This window comes from Engystomops pustulosus, chromosome 6 (genome assembly GCF_040894005.1).
Source record: "Engystomops pustulosus chromosome 6, aEngPut4.maternal, whole genome shotgun sequence".
NCBI classification, from domain to species: Eukaryota; Metazoa; Chordata; class Amphibia; order Anura; family Leptodactylidae; genus Engystomops; species Engystomops pustulosus.
Genome location: NC_092416.1, coordinates 140,345,703 through 140,364,340, shown reverse-complemented (window position 1 = coordinate 140,364,340; position 18,638 = coordinate 140,345,703). Strand labels below are relative to the sequence as shown.

General features: G+C 40.8%; 2 protein-coding genes across 2 annotated transcripts; both read right to left on the bottom strand.

The window, feature by feature from the left end:
* Nucleotides 1-272: 272 nt before the first annotated feature.
* LOC140065962 (keratin, type I cuticular Ha6-like) lies at nt 273-9,518 on the bottom strand. The gene is made up of 8 exons (XM_072113522.1): nt 9,330-9,518; nt 8,376-8,458; nt 6,704-6,860; nt 3,467-3,628; nt 2,369-2,494; nt 1,564-1,781; nt 1,213-1,244; nt 273-421 (listed from the first exon to the last, which is right to left on the bottom strand). Exons 1-8 carry the CDS (start codon nt 9,516-9,518, stop codon nt 324-326), a joined length of 1,065 nt encoding a protein of 354 aa, XP_071969623.1. The 3' UTR covers nt 273-323.
* A 3,653-nt stretch (nt 9,519-13,171) lies between these two features.
* LOC140064461 (keratin, type I cytoskeletal 19-like) lies at nt 13,172-18,638 on the bottom strand. The gene is made up of 8 exons (XM_072111392.1): nt 18,074-18,638; nt 17,885-17,967; nt 16,736-16,892; nt 16,005-16,166; nt 15,714-15,839; nt 15,282-15,502; nt 14,297-14,322; nt 13,172-13,399 (listed from the first exon to the last, which is right to left on the bottom strand). Exons 1-8 carry the CDS (start codon nt 18,548-18,550, stop codon nt 13,290-13,292), a joined length of 1,362 nt encoding a protein of 453 aa, XP_071967493.1. The 5' UTR covers nt 18,551-18,638; the 3' UTR covers nt 13,172-13,289.

Genomic DNA, 18,638 nt, shown 5'->3' with positions numbered 1-18,638 from the left:
AGCCTTCATTTAGCAGCTCAAAAGTGAAAGGAATGTTGGTGCCCGCATGGTCTGGTTTCTTGTCATGTTATGACCTGTGACTACTCCATAGCTCCTTATGTAAGCTAGTGTGACACACCCCTTTCTTGTGCAGGGGCGTGCCGCAGACTCCCTTGGGCACTGTTACGAGCTGTAGTCAACTCTGTCTTCATGGAGCTGAGATATAAATGAAGCAAGGCGAAAGGATTACAAACTTAAAATTTATTTACTTAAAAGAAAATAATACATGTTTGATTTTTCCTACATTTCAATGTATAAAATGCTCACATTTCATCTGAAAAACATTACGCTGAAAGAAGATGAATCTGTTTATGTTTTGACACAAATTTCCCATCTTTAAATTCTTCTGTGATAGAAACAATCTTCAGACCTGTCCGGGAACCTGAATAGAGAAGCAAAAGAATAAGTCATTGGGAACAAGAAACTTCCCTTAACATCCTTCTGGACTCCAATGCAAAACCTGTTAAAACTTTCCAACAAAGAAAGTAATATTTGTAATACCGGTTCTAGGTTCTGTTGCTATACCCCCAAGATTCGTAGTGTAAAAGTCTTTAAAGGGGATTGTCCAGGAATAGAATAAATGTTATATGTGGCCTCCTATACTCACCTTCTCCGGCGCTCCCGTTCACTCACAGCATTGCACATCATTGCTGGGTCTCTGTGTGCAGAGACAAGCGGTGCCATCCCGACCACATGCTACAGCTTGAAATGCACATGCTGCAGCTTGAAACTCCTGCTGCAGCAGGCATGCAGCTGCATGTGGAACGACGCAGCTGGCCTTTGCACAGGGAGACGTGGCACTGACATGCATTGCTGCGTGGGAAGTGGATCGCCGGAGGAGGTCAGTGTATATAAGACGTTTATTGTTTTTATAGCCGCCCTGGTTATTGGTAGACACCCCGGGTTCCACTATGTGGGTGAGTTCAAGCAGTTTTTAGGCAGATAAAAACTGACATTTGCAATTATATTTTCCATAACAATTCCATTATGTCTATGAATATACAAATTCTATGTTATCAAAGTGACTACTACAGATTAACAAAATTACTATGTGCAATAATATTAGTCATGGTTCTCTGAACCGGTAACTCATGTTCTGATAACCACAAGGCAAAAAAATAAAATTTACTAAATTAAATACAAAAGTACTGTGAAATAAAACATTTTACTTGCCTTTATGCTTTGTAGGTTCAACCTGTGGAATGCTGTTTGGGAAAAAGAAGAGAAATGTGCTGAGTTTATTTCCAAAATATTTAAAATCCATTTGAAAAACATGTCATGCCTTCCTGTTTCAAATGCCTATAACAGCTTTCGTTTTTGGTTGCACTGGTAAATGGACATATGTGGGGGGAGGGAGCAGGGGCGATGTATAACACTGTATAAGCATACTGTGGAATGTCTGTGCCCTACGTGGCAAGGACATGTCAGAATCCCCGTAAAGTGTCCTTGCAACGTGTGGCCAAAAACATGATGTAAACCCAGCCTTGCGCCCATGCATTGACACATTAGATTCTTCCTACATACATGTCTTCCTCTTGTAGCAGATGTTGGTATGTAGAAATTTCCATCTCAAGACGTGTCCTGACATCCACCAGAATTTTATACTCATGGCTTTGACGCTCCAAATTATATCGTAACTGAGACAATTCTGCCTCTTTGTGTTTCACCAAATCTTGTATATAAGCCAACTGATTCATGTAATCTTCTTCTGTTTCAGCCAACGTGCCTTCCAGGGCAGATTTCTGCAAAAGGTCAATAAAAAAATAAATATTGAAATACAGATTTCAAGCAGGTCAGTGTAAATTAAAATATTGATCCACATTTTCTAAACTCTTGATAATAATTGTTGTCTGTTACACAGTCTCACCCTTCACCCATGTTCCTAGCACTTCCCCCCTCCCATTATGTGATGTAATCTCACGACAGCAGCAGTAGTTTTGGAACACAGCGGGAGAAGGAAGTGCTCCTGCACACTGTAGCATACTGTGAGAGGCTGAAGGGGCTCTGGTAACACCCCCCAGAATCCTTCTGGCTCATTATCATAACTTTAAAAGTTGATTTTAAAAGGAAGAAAGCCGTTGATAATAAATATAAGAAGATTACCACAGTCGCAGTACCTGAATCTATGAGTAAGTGCCCTTGGTTTATCATGATAGATTTTGACAGTAGATTTCCTTTAAATGAGTTTTAATATTGTCTCACCTTTCAAAATAGATGGTTGGCATAATAAGTAGATTTTTTCTTATAGTAATTGCTGCAGGGGGAATGTTGTGTTACATAACTCAAACCAATTTTTTTTTTTACCTCGTCTTAAATGATCAGAACGTACTTTGCTTAGTTCAGTCTGGAGATCAATTTCCAATGTCTGTATCTTGTGCCGCAGCTCAATGACTTCACTCTGCACAATCTCCATCTGTTCCGTTCCAGAAACCATTTGGTGGTTTAACTCCTCGCTCTATGTATAAAGGAATTTTAATGTATGACAGATATTACTTCATTATATCAGGTTCATAGATGTATAGACTCAACAGTGCAGAGTGAATCTTGATATGTAAATGCTTATCTTCTAATCTCTTTGGTTTACAAGACACCTGCATCCATTGTCTTTTTAGGCTGGCCACCTATCTGGAAACCTGATGGCGTAATTCTCTGGGATTATGTGACTGGAACACGGCACAGGAGCGAAACTTTTCTATTCAAAGAGAAGTTTGAGTTTCCTTTTAGGATGAGCTAACTTTGTTTCTGCAATTCCTTCATGTGACCCTTTATGGTGCCACATTGTGTATCTGTAGATGTAAATCATTAACACATAGAAAAATGTTTTAGAGAATAGTGTCCCCCTCAGGCAACGTATTTCTTGAAACAATAGGGGGAGTGGGGATTTTACAGATTTTCTGGGGATTTTCTGGCAGACAAGGTATTTAAAAAGACCCAAAATCTACATTTTCGACGGTTTTCCTTCCCTCATGTAAGCCTGACAGAGCAGGGGGTTGGGGTGGGGAAAAAGGGCTGGTATGATAAGTGAAAGCCCTGACCTGTCATATTTATTATAGTCTCTAATTACTCATAAATTACCCTCCGCCTGCTTCCTTAGCACTTCCCCCCTCCCTCTGTCTGTGTAGTAAAAGACAGTGTAAAAGCCTGTGAAGCTGCAGCGCGGCCAGGGGCTCTGGGATCCGCCGCAGTAGCCTTTCTGGCTCATTTATAATTTTAAACATTGATTTTTAGAAGAAAGGAGGCTATAGATAGCAAATATAAGAAGATTACTACAGTCCCCGTGCCTGGATCTAAGATTAAGTGTCCCTGGTTTATCATGACGGAACATGATGGTAGATTCCCTTAAAATAACAGCAGCAATTAAAGATTTTTCTACATTTAGAAGATCTTCAAACACCCAGTGTTTTTACTAAAGTTCAGAGGACAGTACCTGAACCACAAACCAGCTCTCCACATCCTTCATGTTCTTATCAATCACACGTTCATATTCATTCCGGACATCTAACAAAACCTTACTCAGGTCGACTGAGGGTGCAGCATCAACTTCCACATTAACTCGGGCTCCTAACTGCATTTCAAGACCTTTTACTTCCTAGAGAAACAACAAACCAATCATTTATCGTTTATACAAGGATCAATATATTTGAATATACAGTGTAGTGCAGTGCAACGTGAAATAATAATACAGTATGTATTGTAATCCTGTGCTCTGCAGTTTAGGATAGCACCATATACTAGAATAAATCACAGAGTAACATAGTAAAACAGTCCTCACAGTTTTCTAGATCTCTGCTTGCTGTCCTGCTATAGAAAGCTTCTATGTTTACTTCCCGTAGATAGAAATCTGTCCTTGGTCATGTCATGGACACTCAGGTGCACAAGCTGTTATTATGACAAGAACAGGGACAGATTTCTATCCACTGGAAGTAAACATAGAAGCTTTCTATAGAAGCACAGCAAGCAGAGATCTAGAAAACTGTGAGAAAGCATATTGGAAAATTGTATAACATTTCCTCATACAAACAATCTCAGTTATTTGCTGCCTGAGCAAGAATCTGTAGGCACATCTACCACTTTTATTTGATAAATACACCTATTGTTAATCTATTTAGAACAAAGGAATAATACAAAGCAAACCTGTCAGAAGTTGCTCAAGAATTTGTATTTACCGTACTAACAGTGTCCGTCAAAATCAGACACGGCAGGAGCAGTGTTAAGCAGTCCTGAAGCACAGGGAGCTCCCATTTTGGAGAGGATCAGTCCTCCCCAATGTTGAAAGAAATGACGACTGTGCCCAAAATATGGGCGTGCTGCATCGCCAGCCACAGTGATTTTAAAAGCCTTCAGCGACTTTGTCAGTGGCATTTAACCCCTTAGTGACCAGTCTCATTTGTGCCTTGATGACCAAGGCCTAATTTTCGAAACCAGCCTGTGTCACTTTATCCGGTAATAACTTTATATGCTTTAAGCTGACCCGAGTATAAGCCGAGACCCCTAATTTTACCTACAAAAACTGGGAAAACCTATTGACTCGAGTATAAGGCGAGGGTGGGAAATGCATCGGTCACAGCCTCCCAGTATATAGCCAGCCAGCCCCCAGTAGTATATAGCCAGACAGCCCCAGTAGTATTTAGCTAGACAGTTCCCAGTAGTATATAGCCAGACAGTTCCCAGTAGTATACAGCCAGACAGTTCCCAGTAGTATACAGCCAGACAGCTCCCAGTAGTATACAGCCAGACAGTTCCCAGTAGTATACACCCAGACAGCCCCATGTAGTATACAGCCAGCTTGCCCCATGTAGTATACAGCCAGCTTACCCCATGTAGTATACAGCCAGCTTGCCCCATGTAGTATACAGCCAGCCTGCCCCCAGTAGTATACAGCCAACCTGCCCCCAGTAGTATACAGCCAGCCCAGCCTGCCCCCTGTAGTATACAGCCAGCCCAGCCTGCCCCCTGTAGTATACAGCCAGCCCAGCCTGCCCCCTGTAGTATACAGCCAGCCCAGCCTGCCCCCTGTAGTATACAGCCAGCCCAGCCTGCCCCCTGTAGTATACAGCCAGCCCAGCCTGCCCCCTGTAGTATACAGCCAGCCCAGCCTGTCCCCAGTAGTATACAGCTGCAGGTGCATACTATGATGCTGCAGGCTTTTAAAGAAGAAGGAAGATTGAAGAGGAGCCGCTGGGAAGAAAGAAGCGTAGCCGTCCGGACATTGGGGAGCAACGCCGAACATCGGGTCTGCCGGAGGGTGAGTATATGTTATTTTTTTCATTGACTCGTGTATGAGCCGAGGTGAGGTTTTTCAGCTAATTTTTTGTGCTGAAAAACTCGACTTATACTCGAGTATATACGGTACCCATTTTTTTTTTTCGTTACATTTTGTACTTCAAGTTAGTGGGCAATTTTGGTTGATATATTGAGCATTTATTTATTAAAAAAAGGTGAATTTGGTAAACATTTTTAAAAGATATTCAAAATTCTAATTTTTCTGTTTTTCAAATTACTAACTAACTACTAACTAACATTTACCGTATCTTGGCTTTGTGTTGGTGCCATTATAGAAGTTCCCTTTTGTTTTATTACAACAGTAGAAAGATCACAAATCAAACAGCATTCTCTCCAATTTTCAAGAAAATTTTAGAATCAATTATTTTAATGACCATTTCATTTCTATATGGATTTTGGAAGTTCTGTTAATTGAAAGCCCCCACATCTGACTTCATTCTATTAATTTCACCCCGCAAACTAATCAAAACAGCAGGTAGAAGGCTTGTTAACCCTTTATGTATTTTACAGAACTTTAAACAAAATGAAGATTTGATTTGGATATCTCCATTTTTGTGTTGTTTCCTCCAGGTCCTAGGATTTCCTCCCACACTCCAAAACATACTGGTAGGTGATTAGATTGTGAGCCCCATTGGGGACAGGGACTGATTTGGCAAACTCTGTGCAGCACTGCTTAATCTGTGTGCGCTATATAAATAAAGGAATGATTATATCACTAATATTTATCATTAATACGTCCATTTAGCCCTAAAATTTACCCATATAAATTGAATAAAAGTAGGAAAAGCATCTACTCATATATTGTGGAGTTTCTTCCGAGTAACAGGACACCCCACATGTAGATGTAACCCGCTGTCTGGGCACATGGCAGGGCTTGGGAGGAGCTCCATTCAGCTTTTGTAGGGCTGATTTTGATAGAATAGCAGAGCCCCTGAGTCCGCATTCACAAGTGGCATTTTGGTTGCATCGCATCGTGGAGTGCTGGGAGGAGCAGGAGAGAGCCCCCTCCCCCAACAGGTATGTAGATCCCAAGGTCACCGCATTGACCGCGAGGTCTAAGGGTTAAACAGTCCCAATCGGAACTCCAATCCGGACTGTTATTGCAGGGTCCCGGCTGGCTACTGCTTTTCCTTGCATGGGGGACCCATGCAGAACCTACATAAGATGTAGAAACCCGTATATGTAGTCACTAAAGGGTTAAACAGTTGAAAGCTGCAATCTGTGCCTGCGCTGATCACTGGTGTTACTGGTGGTGAACTCGGACCTGAACTGTTTTTTTTCAATTCTGAATACCAAATCCAAATTGACACAGGACCACTCATCGCTTATCAGGAGTGACAGTAGGTCCTTTTCCAAGAACCGACCTTCTCAATCATATTACCTCAATATGACTTTTCTTCAGTAATTCTACATCTTCCAAGAGAAATTCAATCTGAAGCTCAAGGTCACATTTATCCAGGTTCAATCTATCAAGACCTTTTGTCAAGGCTTGTATATCTTCTTCTATATTATTATGTAGACTGAGCTCCATATTAAATCTGAAAAGAAATGTATATAATTAGCATACAGTATAGATAACACGTGAAGATACATTAAAAAAGAAGCCACCACTTCCAATTCTTTAATAGTTACAGCTCCACCGATTCGGGTGCAGTTGAATGTTGTCAGCATCAGCATTATGCTAATTAGTCAGAAATATAAGAAGATTGATAGCACGGGACATGCTGAAAGCTGGGAGGAGTACGGGCATGACAGGCGGGGGGCTGGAGGGGGAGAAGAAAATGGGTTGGATTATTGGGGTGATTAAGGAGATTGAATTGGGGATGGAGTTATTAAGGGCTTTAATAGGGGGTTAAGGAAGCAATGTCATCTTTTGGCAGAAAAAATTGCCCACCCTCCCTCCCTGGTTATGTTAATTTTTTCTGTTTGTATTAGATCTCACGCATGTGAGTAGTGGGGAGGAGGGATACATGTAGATTATGATTTTCTGTATAGGGATGGGGAGTGTTGAGGCAGTTAGAATTGTAGGCGGGTTCTTGGCAACAAAATGAAGTGCAGTTGATGGAGAAGGTGGCGGGAGATTTATGCAATAGATGGCGGTTACAATTCAGCCTCGCCAAGGGGGGATGGCTCTGGGAGGCTAGTTAGATTTATGATGTCTTGGCACGCATGGTTTCGCCACTTAGCTGGTTTGGTTTGCAGCTGGTGGATCTGGAGATGTGGCTAATATTACACGATCTATGAATCTTATACAGAATTTGAGAAATTGAATGATGAAAGTGCCACTGTAAAAATATGGATTGGCAAGGACCTTGCCATTAAGATGTTGTATGTATTTATTTTATATGATATTAACTATTTTTGTCTTTTCAGAATGTATTAAAATTTTCAATAAAGCTGTAACCATCACCATTCCAACAAATTCAAGTGTTTGGTGTTTTTATTTCAGTAGGTGGTGGTAGGCAGTTTTTCTTTTCACCTGATGGGGTTAAACCCGTGTCAGCCATCGCCTTGTCATACCACAGTTTCGTTGCCTGGATCTATGAGTAAGTGATCCCGGTTCATCATGCTGGATTTTGTTTGACAGAATGCAATCTACAAGATAATCACTAGGGGCTTACACAGACAGATATAGGATATCACTTTGTGGCACAATATCACAAAACCATGCTGTCTTTAACACAGTCATGTCACTACAAGTATCTAGATATATCCAGCCATGACAAAAATAAGGAAGGGCACATCCATACTTTTAGAAGAAGGTAATTGGGCATGTTGGGTCAATTTCTCACCCTTAAGGCAAACATTTGCACCAAAGATCAATCAGCATTTAAAACCCCAATACACATCAGACCATTAGACAAAATTTGAGGTTTGGTCAACCATACAAGAGGTGCATGGCTTTCTACCTCCCTCTCTTTCAAATCTGCTCAAATATCAGGGAAGATGAGAATTAGGCAGATTAGCAGTGGCTTTTACCATTCTGCATGTTCAGCCAATTGTGTATATGTATTTAGGTATCCAGAGAAATATATTCTATGACCTTTACTTACTTATTTAAGAGGTCATCCCCGGCAAGACGAGCATTGTCTATATTCAGAATAGCCTGGGCATTCTCAATAGTAGCATTCGAAATCTAGAAAAGATCAATAACAAAAGCATGATAAACCGAGGGGGTTCCATCCACATTTTAGCATTTTGTGAGCCGCAAGCTGGTCGGAGAAGGGTGGGGTGAGCACTGAAGCAAAATTGGGCAGAAATAAAACCTTTTGTGGTGTGGCCACCCAGTTGCCCGTGTACAATGCACATCTATGGTGGCCATTTGCAGATATGTGCATAGAGCCTTACTCAAAGATCCAGGCACCTTGACTGTGGTAATCTTCTTACATTTGTTATCCAAGGCCTTACCCTCTCCCTCTGCTCTCTTAGCACTTTCCCCCTCCCACTGCCTCATGTAATTTGACTTCAGCATAGGAAGTTTTAGCACACATTGAGAGGAGGGAAGTGCTCCTGCACATTGTAACTGCTTTCCATCCTCACTATGACGTATGGTCCACGAAATACAAGCCATTGCATGGTCCTTTTTTCACGGAACAACAAGGGCCCCATTCCACCGGGTTTATTTTTAGTGGCAGATTGCTGGTGGTGCACCAACTGAGGCTTCCAGCAATTGTACACAATGGGGGAGAAGAATCAGGATTAGTGCTTCCTGTTATAAATTTGAGCTATTACTCATGCCACTTTTTCTCGCAAATCAATATGCACATTTTTGGGGGAAAAGGTGCCAAAAGTCACAAATATTGACCGCAAAAACAGCTGTGCATCAAAATATGCAAATTTACCGAATTTTGTGTAAAATGTATGATCAATTCCCACCAATATTCCATTCAGTTCTTGCTGAAGAAATACATAAAATATAAAATACATACCCCCACTGCCACTAATTTTGTGCCACAGTCAGTTGTTCAAGACTTCAACTTCTTCCTTTAACCTCTATCTTTCTTTACCTCTTTTTGAAGTTCCTCGATGGTCTTGAAGTAGCAGTTGAAGTTGGGTAGTTCCTTTGGACTATGTTTTTCATACCACGCCTGCATTTTCCTTTCCAGTCGATTATTTTCTTCTTCCAGTTCTGCTACTTCTTCTAAATAATTTGCGAGTCGGTCATTAAGAAACTTCATTGTTTCCTTAGAGTTCATCCTGAATAAATTTTCATTCTTCCATTCATTATTATGACCAAAGCTGGTGTGTATGCTTCCAGGTCCAAAGGCACAATCGAAAGAGTCCTGAGATGTCCTCTTAAGCCTTGTTCCACCATGTATACTAAATGAGGAGCCTCCATGGCATGCTGAGAACAAGTGCCTGGATAGTTTTCGAGTGTCACCCCCATTGTGGTAAGTTGATTTGAGGGATCCAGCTGAAGACAAAGCTTTCCTCCTGTAGCTCATTGTAATGGGATAGATGTTCCAGTCTGGTTGATAGAAGTTGATCTGATTTTAAATTAGAAAAAAGAAAGACTTCAAGGCATACTTCTTTTATAGGACATGCCGTGGGTGTCACGGAGCATAGTGTTTTTATGGGAATTTTACAAGCGTCTAGGCCTACGCCAGACCAATTCCCAGCTTCATCAAAGGTTTTGCACAATATAAAATATTTTGTGCATATGTGATTGCTGCAAAGGTGAACATCAGACGACCTAAGCACCACACCCTGTGAGACACAAACCTCCAGCCTATCTGTCAACAATGACACATTACCACATACTGTGTCACCTAGTTTACACTGCTCACAGTACAAGAATGGAGGGTTCTCATGTAATGTCATTTTATAGACGTAGCATAGTAATAAGCGTATTGTCATTTTTGTGGTCTATGAATAGTTTAACAAGGTGACAATAAGTTTTAAAAGGGTGAGATTCATCATACACTACATATATCCCACAGATGAATATATTATTTACTGCAGTGGATACAGCATTCCTATAGGACATATCTCATGTCATAATGATTTTATGTATTGGTGTATTATTATTATGTATTGATGTCCTTTACAAAAAAAAGAGTCAATGTAATGTAATCCTAAAACTGTGAATCTAGAGAAAAGGTTTATAAAAGGTAGGTGCTAATTGCCCAATATTAGGGGGCAAATTCACCTACAATAGTTATACAAAAAACCCTGGTTCTAATGTCTATCCACAAAAAGAAGGGATATTTTTACTTTCATGTCACCCCCCCCCCCTATTGAACTTGTACATTTTCCACAACATCCTGCGTTGCACTCTCTCTGCTCTTGTGTAAAGGGAGTCACTTTTTTATATTATTACAAGGTTACCAAATTTAGTTATTATTTTTGTTATATTTTGATAACATATCATATTGTCATATTGAAACACCCATACCATTTTATTCTTTAGTATATGGAGCAGTGTGAAGTTTCATTTTTTTCTCGGACATGCTGTAATTTTCATTGATACCATATTGAGATGTGAACAACCTTTTATCACTTTTTATTCAAATATTTATGGATGTGAAATGCCAAAAAATCAGCTTTTAAAATTTAGCCTTTTTTATGTTTCTATGTATAGGAGTATTATCATTCTATTTCAATTTATCTGACATTATTGGATGCTGGGATACTTAACATTTTGTTTATTTACTGTATATACTCGAGGATAAGCCAACTGGAATAGAAAACCACAGTACCTAATTTTATCACAGAAAACTGAGAATCCTATTAACTTGAGTATAAGCCAAGGGTGAGAAATGCATTGGTGCCAGCCCATGACCCGCAGTATACAGCTAGCCAGCCTCCCGCCACCCAGTTTATAGCTAGCCCCTACCCCCTATTATATAGCCAGCCCACAGTATATGGACAGCCTCCTGCCCCCAATATATAGCCAGCTTCCTGCCCCCAGTATACAGCCAGACAGCCCCTACTATGTAGCCAGCAGATGCCCCCTAATATATAGCCAGCCCCCAGTATATAGCCAGCCCATGTCCCCAGTATATAACCAGCCCCCCAGTATATAGCCAGTCTATGCCCCCCAGCCAACCCCCCAGAATGTAGTCAGCCCTTAGTATATAGCCAGTTGATCCCCAAGTATATAGCCAGTCCATGCCTCCCAGCTAACCCTGCTCCCCAGTATATAGCCAGCCAGCCCCTGCTCTCCCATATGTAGCCAGCCACCTGCCCCCCTGGTATATAGCCAGCCAGCCCCTATTATATAGTCAGCCAGCCAAACCCCAGTATATAGCCAGCACCTGTCCCCATATGTAGCCAGCTCCCAGTATATAGCCAGCCCATAGTATATAGCCATCCATCCAGCCCCCAGTATATAGCCAGCACCTGTCCCAGTATTAAGCCAGCCCCAGTATATAGAAAGCTCCCAGTATGCCTAGCACTTCAAAAAAAAATTATTTATAACAAAAAAAAAATTAACTTTTCTGACTCTCCACGCAGGTCCCCTTCTTACACCCAGGAGTGCCAGGTCCTTGCGCCAGCCGCACACACTATGACATCAGCTGCCACTGATATCACAGTGTGTATGCAACTGGCGTGCACGGACATGCCGCTCCCAGAAGTAAGAAGAGGACCTGCGAGGAGCCTCTGAAAGATGAGTTTTGACTTCTTTTTTTTACTCAAGTATAAGACGAGTTTGAGTTTTTCAGCACATTTTTTTGTGCTGAAAAACTCAGCTTATACTCGAGGATATAAGGTAGTTTATTATTTTAAAAAATTACAGAAAAAGGGTCAGTGATTTCAGGCACCCTAGTGTATTTCAGCCACAGGGTGTCTGATTGCTGGTAACTGTATTACAGCATATTGTGAATATACTGCTTATATATTACAGGGAGTAATTTGGTATCAGAGCATGACTGGTTTGAGAGCCTTGGAAAGACTCTCTAATGTCTTAACAATTGATACCTGCCCCCAATGTGTTGCAAAGGATTAGGCAGCCATAGGTGGTTAGGTTTGATTATAGCACTAATCATGGCTTTTAATGGCAGTAGTCAGCTGTAGAATACAGCACCTTCCTTCCATGGAACGGGCTCAGCTTGGATAAAATAGGGGAAAACGCCAAGTGTTTGAATTTGTATCCAGCTTTGAAAAATAATGATAATCTGTACCGTTTTTGCCAAATGCCTTAAATTTATGGCACGAGCACTGGTGTATTTCGGCAGTTGCCATATAAATAGTGGACTGTAATAGTAAAAGCTAATAGAAATAACATTTCTTTGTAAGGCACATCAGATCCACACGTTCTAATGCCAAGCATCTTAAAAGGTAATCGTGTTCAAGACGCTTGGCGTTGAAACGCGTCAATCGTACCTGTACCTGATGTGCGCTCAGAACCAATAACGTTTCATTTTTCCATTTCAACCGCAAGTAAGATTTTTGTGCCGTACAAAAAAAACTTTATTTCTACTGGTTTCCATGGACTTTGGAAATGTTACAAGCACCTTGTCCAATCGGGATTTTAGTTGGTTCCAAACAACAAAAAGGGTGAGCTGGCTTATGCATTTTACTTTTTATAGTAAAAGCTCATGGTTCAAAGATAACTCCAATCCAAACCATTTTACTTCACAACAACCCCACCATGACTGATGATTTACTACAAGCTGGTTTAGTAGACCTTTTACTATCTTAGCCTCATGCACACAGTGTGATATCTTTACTGTTGATCAATCCCCTGTTTAAATGGAAGTGATCAGGAACAATCCATGTAAACCCTTGTTAACTAATCGCTGGCTGTATAAAAGAACCTTAAATATTCATCTTCTTGGTTTTTGAGCATTAGTATTATGTGTAGATTTGAAAGAACCAGAAAAAGATATCAAAAAACAAGCAGAGGTATTTGGCACAACCCATAAAGATCCTTTATTGTCATAACAATCTCCAATGAGGTTAACAATAGATTTGAATTTTATGATCTTTGAATAATTTGTAGACCTTGGATGGACAATATGGTCTTAATATCTTTTCAGTGTGGTGGAGGAAATGACCTTACCACCAACTTCTTCCTTGATGATTGCTTGTACTTTGGTGGTAGTAGTGCTGGTGGTAGAGGAAGAGCTAGATCCTGTAGAAGAAAGAGAAGTTGTTCAGCAACATTTTTATTTGTAATCTTTGTAGTGTACTGTCATTGGCCTAGATATATTATTGTGTCTGCACCAGTTTTTTTGTTAAAGTTTACATGAAAAAAAGTGTCTTTGGAGCTTGTACTTGTATTTATGTGTTTGTGCCACATTTGTGTCACAGCAGCATTTTGAAAACTGTGCACCTAGAGGCACGTGTTATTTGTGTCATATTTCTTACTGCGCTGCGCCACATTTGTCTCGCATCATTTTTAAGCAAAGTGCACAAAGAAAAAAAACTATGTGCACATCCTGAAAAGAGATCGGATCGACTAAAAGCGTGTGCCACTATTAAGTAATGAGGCACATTAACTAAGGGCTTTGCGTGAGTTTTCTGGTGGACGTTGCATGTACTTTCTAGTGGAAACTGCTTGCACAGGTAATTAAGAAGTGTCTGCGCCACAAATGTGTCGCATGCAACCATTTTGTGGCGCAGCTGCACTTGGCATCAAGCGACACAAAATAGGGGACATTACGTGGCTCTGTCGAACCGTGCACCAGATTTAAAATGCAAGTCCGACAGAAGTGCGTTGCACGCCACATGTTAAAGATAGACCAGAAAAAAGTGGTACACTCTGTTGGGTCAGTTCAGGGAGCACCAGATTCTGGCGCACCCTTCATTATACACAGGCAAGCCACACTAAGTGCAATTTGCACCATTTTTCGTAAATGTGCGCCAATGTGTCGCTAAGTGCACAATAGTGAGGCAAACGGCACTTAGGCAGATTACACCAGCTTTCATATGTCTGGGCCATTGTGTCTAGTTGTTTTTCATACATTTTCCATTAAAATGGGAAAGTAGAGTTTCATGCATAATAATTTATTAATTCTCTGATTCTTACCTGAGCTGAACCCTCCAATGGCAATTCTGGAAATGAAAGAAAATGTATATTTTAAATACTATTATATATTAGGTAATATGAATACTCGTAAGTTCTCCCATTTAAATGATATATAATTGATTTTCTCCCATATTGACCCAGACATGTTGGATGTTGCCGTCAAAACATGTATCTCCTGGTTGGTTGCTGCCAGTTGTAGCACTAAAAGCCCAACTGAATAGCTGCCTAGTATCATTACGTGGGGTACATGAAAAAAGAAATGATCTATTGTTTTCACAGCACAGGAGATTAATATTCCACCCAAGTCTGGTGTCAGCTAATAGTTGTCAGTAACATGACAATTGTTTCCATGTCAGTTTCCATGACGGTTGTCAGGAAAAACCTTTCGTATGCACTTTTTATCACTGCTGATCACTTATGGATATGGATGTGATTTTGGTGATTTTGGTTACAACCTCCAGATACAAGTGGCAAGCTGCTATGTCAGAAGACTTTAGAAAGACATGTTAGAAAGTTGATTCAGTGGTTGCATTAGCAAGGGGTTTTTGGAGTTAAAAATATTGATTACATATTCATAGACTGGCCCATCAAAATCAGATTGATTATGCATCCAAACCTTCTAAGATCAGCTTTCTGCAGCATCCGATAAACAGAGAGTAGAACAGGAAGCAGACAGCTCCATTCTCTGTGTAGTGGTCAGGCCTGGTTACTACTGAACAGCTCCCATTTATTTCATAGACACTGTACATGGAACGGAGGGATCACCTACTGAAAACAGGTAATCTGTGGGTGTTGTGGGTGTAAGTATCCCACCAATTTGTTATTAAGGACCTACTCTATCTTTAGGATATGTGATCAATATTTTTTGCCCAGAAAACCTTTTCAAATATAGTATAGTATAGAAGCTGCTTCAGTGAAAAATATATGTTACTCTAACACGTTTAAACTAAAATAGCGCAGAGTCACAGAGGAAAATGAGACTTACTTTCCACCCTCTCCTTCTAGGAGCTGATGGTAAGTTGCAATTTCCTGCTCCAGTCTGCTCTTGATGTCCAGGAGGGCTTTGTACTCTTGGTTTTGGCGTTCAAGATCTAAGCGGAGATCAGCAAGCTGTCCTTCATAGCCGCCGATGATGGACTGTATCTGGAAAAGCTGTCCAGCGTAACGACCCTCTGTCTCTGCTACTGAAGCTTCCAGGCTGGCTTTCTGTTGTCAGAAATAAGTTTTGGGTTAATTTTGGATTGATTCTATTACATTTGTGTAAAAACAGTAGTCTCACTACACTTTTGTCTCAGCCCTTTATGCCCACATTGGGGCAGAGAAGATAGACCAAAAAACCCATAGATAAGAGTAGGCTTGTTTTTAGGCACATACCCTATTGCAAAAGGCAAAAACTAGACAAAGCATAAATACTTACAGCGCTGAGCAGAGACTGAAGTTCAACTTCAAGGCTTTGATGGCTGCGTCTCAGTTCTGTACTCTCGGACTTGTTAGTTTGTACTTGCTGTGTGCTGGTAACAACCTCATTTTGCAAGCTTTCAACCTAGAAGATCAGATGACTATAGGTTATCTTATAGTATCAGCAACATAGGATAAAATGGTGGACATAGAAAAAAGGTAGGTGACGTGTGGTTGTATAAGTGAGAATCATCCCTATAAGGTGAGCAGCACTGTTATCATCCAAATAAGTGAAGGTGCGATGAATTACCTGGCTAAGGAACCAAGCTTCAGCCTCTCTTCTGTTCTTCTCTGCAATATGTTCATACGATTCCCTGAGGTCATTGAGAGTCTTGAGCAGGTCAACTCCAGGAGCAGCATCCAGTTCCACATTGACGGTGCCAGCAGCTTGCTGTTTACTCTCGGTAACTTCCTGCAATTTTATAGAGGATAAAGTGTTAAAAGACAACATAAAAAACAAAAAGACCAAAATACTAACTGTATAAAATCTATCTAGATTCATAAAGTGAATATGGTGGCCCTCCAGAATCAGTAGAATGAGCAACACAGCGGTGGCAATGAGATGTGTTAAAGGGCATTTAAGACCAGGACCTGAGGGGCTCCAGGCTCCTTTAACTCCTATGGAGCCTGGAGCCCCTCAGGCTTATTTGCATACAGTTTTTCACCCTGGTGGTAGATATCTTTTAAACTTGGCACTTTGGAAAAAAGAGAAGCAAGGGCTTCTGTGAGTAGGTGTTCTTGGTTTTTGTATCTTCAATGATTTTCAACCATCCACATTTGAACCTATGGTTTTTGATATAATTACATAGTAATGGGAATCAGTGACTGGCTAAAACCATTGTGTTTCTGTGTGGAAATATGGCCAAGATTGGTTTTGTTGATCTGATTTTAGTTTCAATGTATAATATTAGACAAGCTTCAAAGACAACCTTGCTAATAGGAAATGGTAAGGGATCTATAAATTGTTACTTCTTGTCTCACCTCCTCATGGTTCTTCTTCAGGTAAATCAGCTCCTCCTTGAGGCCTTCAATCTGGAGCTCCAGATCTGATCTTGTCATTGTCAACTCATCCAAGACACGTCTGAGTCCATGAATATCATTCTCAACACTCTGGCGCAGGGAAAGTTCATTCTCATACCTAAAGGATGTGCAGAAAAAAACATCAATATAAACTTCGGTAAAAACTTATTTACAGTATAAGCTAACCTGAATATAAGACAAGGTGCCTTCACCGCAAAAAAATGGGAAAACCTATTGACTCAAGTATGAGCCTAGGGTGGTAGATGCATTAGTCACAGCCTCCTTTCACTGATGAAGTGTCCTGCAGACTACCCCCACTCATTAAATACACAGCTGCATATATATGGTTGTCCAGAAGAGGTAACACTGCCGGTCATAATGTGTATCTGGGCTGAGTCCATGGACCTGCCTCTATCCACCCTTCTACACAGGAAGTCAGGAGGGAAAAAGAGCTGTGAGAGCACCAGGGGTAATTACTAAGTGGGGCTTTTTCAGCACATAAATTGTTCTGAAAAACTTGGCTTTAACTCAAGTATATATATTATGTCAATACTATAATTCACGACTGTGTATAAGTGTCAGTAGCTGTATGAATGGTCACAGTAGGTGTAAGATTAGACCATGCACAGTCATTAAAGGACATCTACCACCAGGATAAAGGATTGTAAACCAAACACACTTACATTCAGGTGTGTACCCCCTCTGGCAAGATCTTATAACCTTGTGTTTAAGAAAAGAAGGCTTTAAAAAATATCCAAATGAGCCAGTCAGGCTCATTTCCATAATTTTTAAAACTTTTTTTGTAAAAACAAGTGCAAAACAAGGTAAAAGAAGAGTGGATCCTGCCAGAGGGGGCACACATCAGCATGTAAGTGTACTTGGTTTACAATCCTTCATCCTGGTGATAGATGCCCATGATGAATTGAGAACATTTGTATGTTTGCATTTAAGAACAGGAAGAATATTTATAAAAACATTGTTAAATATAGAATTAGCTTCCCAATGTACCAGTATAAGTGAGGTATGGCCTAGGGACAGATGTTAGTGGAGTGCCTTAACAATAGCTGGAGTGGCTTTATCCTTGAGACAACACTGTATTCATACACTTACTTGAGTTTGAAGTCATCGGCAGCCAGTCTGGCATTATCAATCTCCAAGATTACTTTTGAGTTGTTAATTGTTGCCACAAAGATCTTAAGGTAAAAAAAAACAGAACTTAGATCAGATTCAATAACATCAAATGACAATAGATAGAGAAATAAATACATAAATACATTTTATCATGAAAATGACATCTACCTTATCACGAAGCTCATCAATGGAGGTGTAGAAACCAGCAAAGTTCTGCTCACGGACAGTCACAGACCCCTGTTTTGAGTACCAATCACGGATCTTGGCTTCCAGATCATTATTTGCTGCTTCCAATGAACGTACTTTATCAAGATAGTTGGCAAGACGGTCATTTAAATTCTGCATGGTATACTTCTCATTTCCGGAGAGTAATCCATCTCCGCCTGCACCAGCACCAGCACTGAAGCTAGCACTGAAAGATGACCCAGAGCCAAAGCCTGCTCCTCCACCGAATCCAGAGCCAAAGCCTGCTCCACCACCAAAACCAGAGCCAAAGCCACGTCCTGAGGCACTGGCAACAGAGATACTTGATCCTCCAAATCCCCCACCATGGACACTGGCTGCTCTGTAAATCCCATCAGAAAGCCTGGAGGAGACACCACTGCTCACTCTGGAGGAGCTGGCTTGACTGAAACTGTAGCTCATGGTGGCAATGGATGGTTTTTAGAGAGGAGATTGAAACAGGTCCCTACACCACTGTTCCTTGGAGTCAGGAGTGCAATAATCCTTGGTA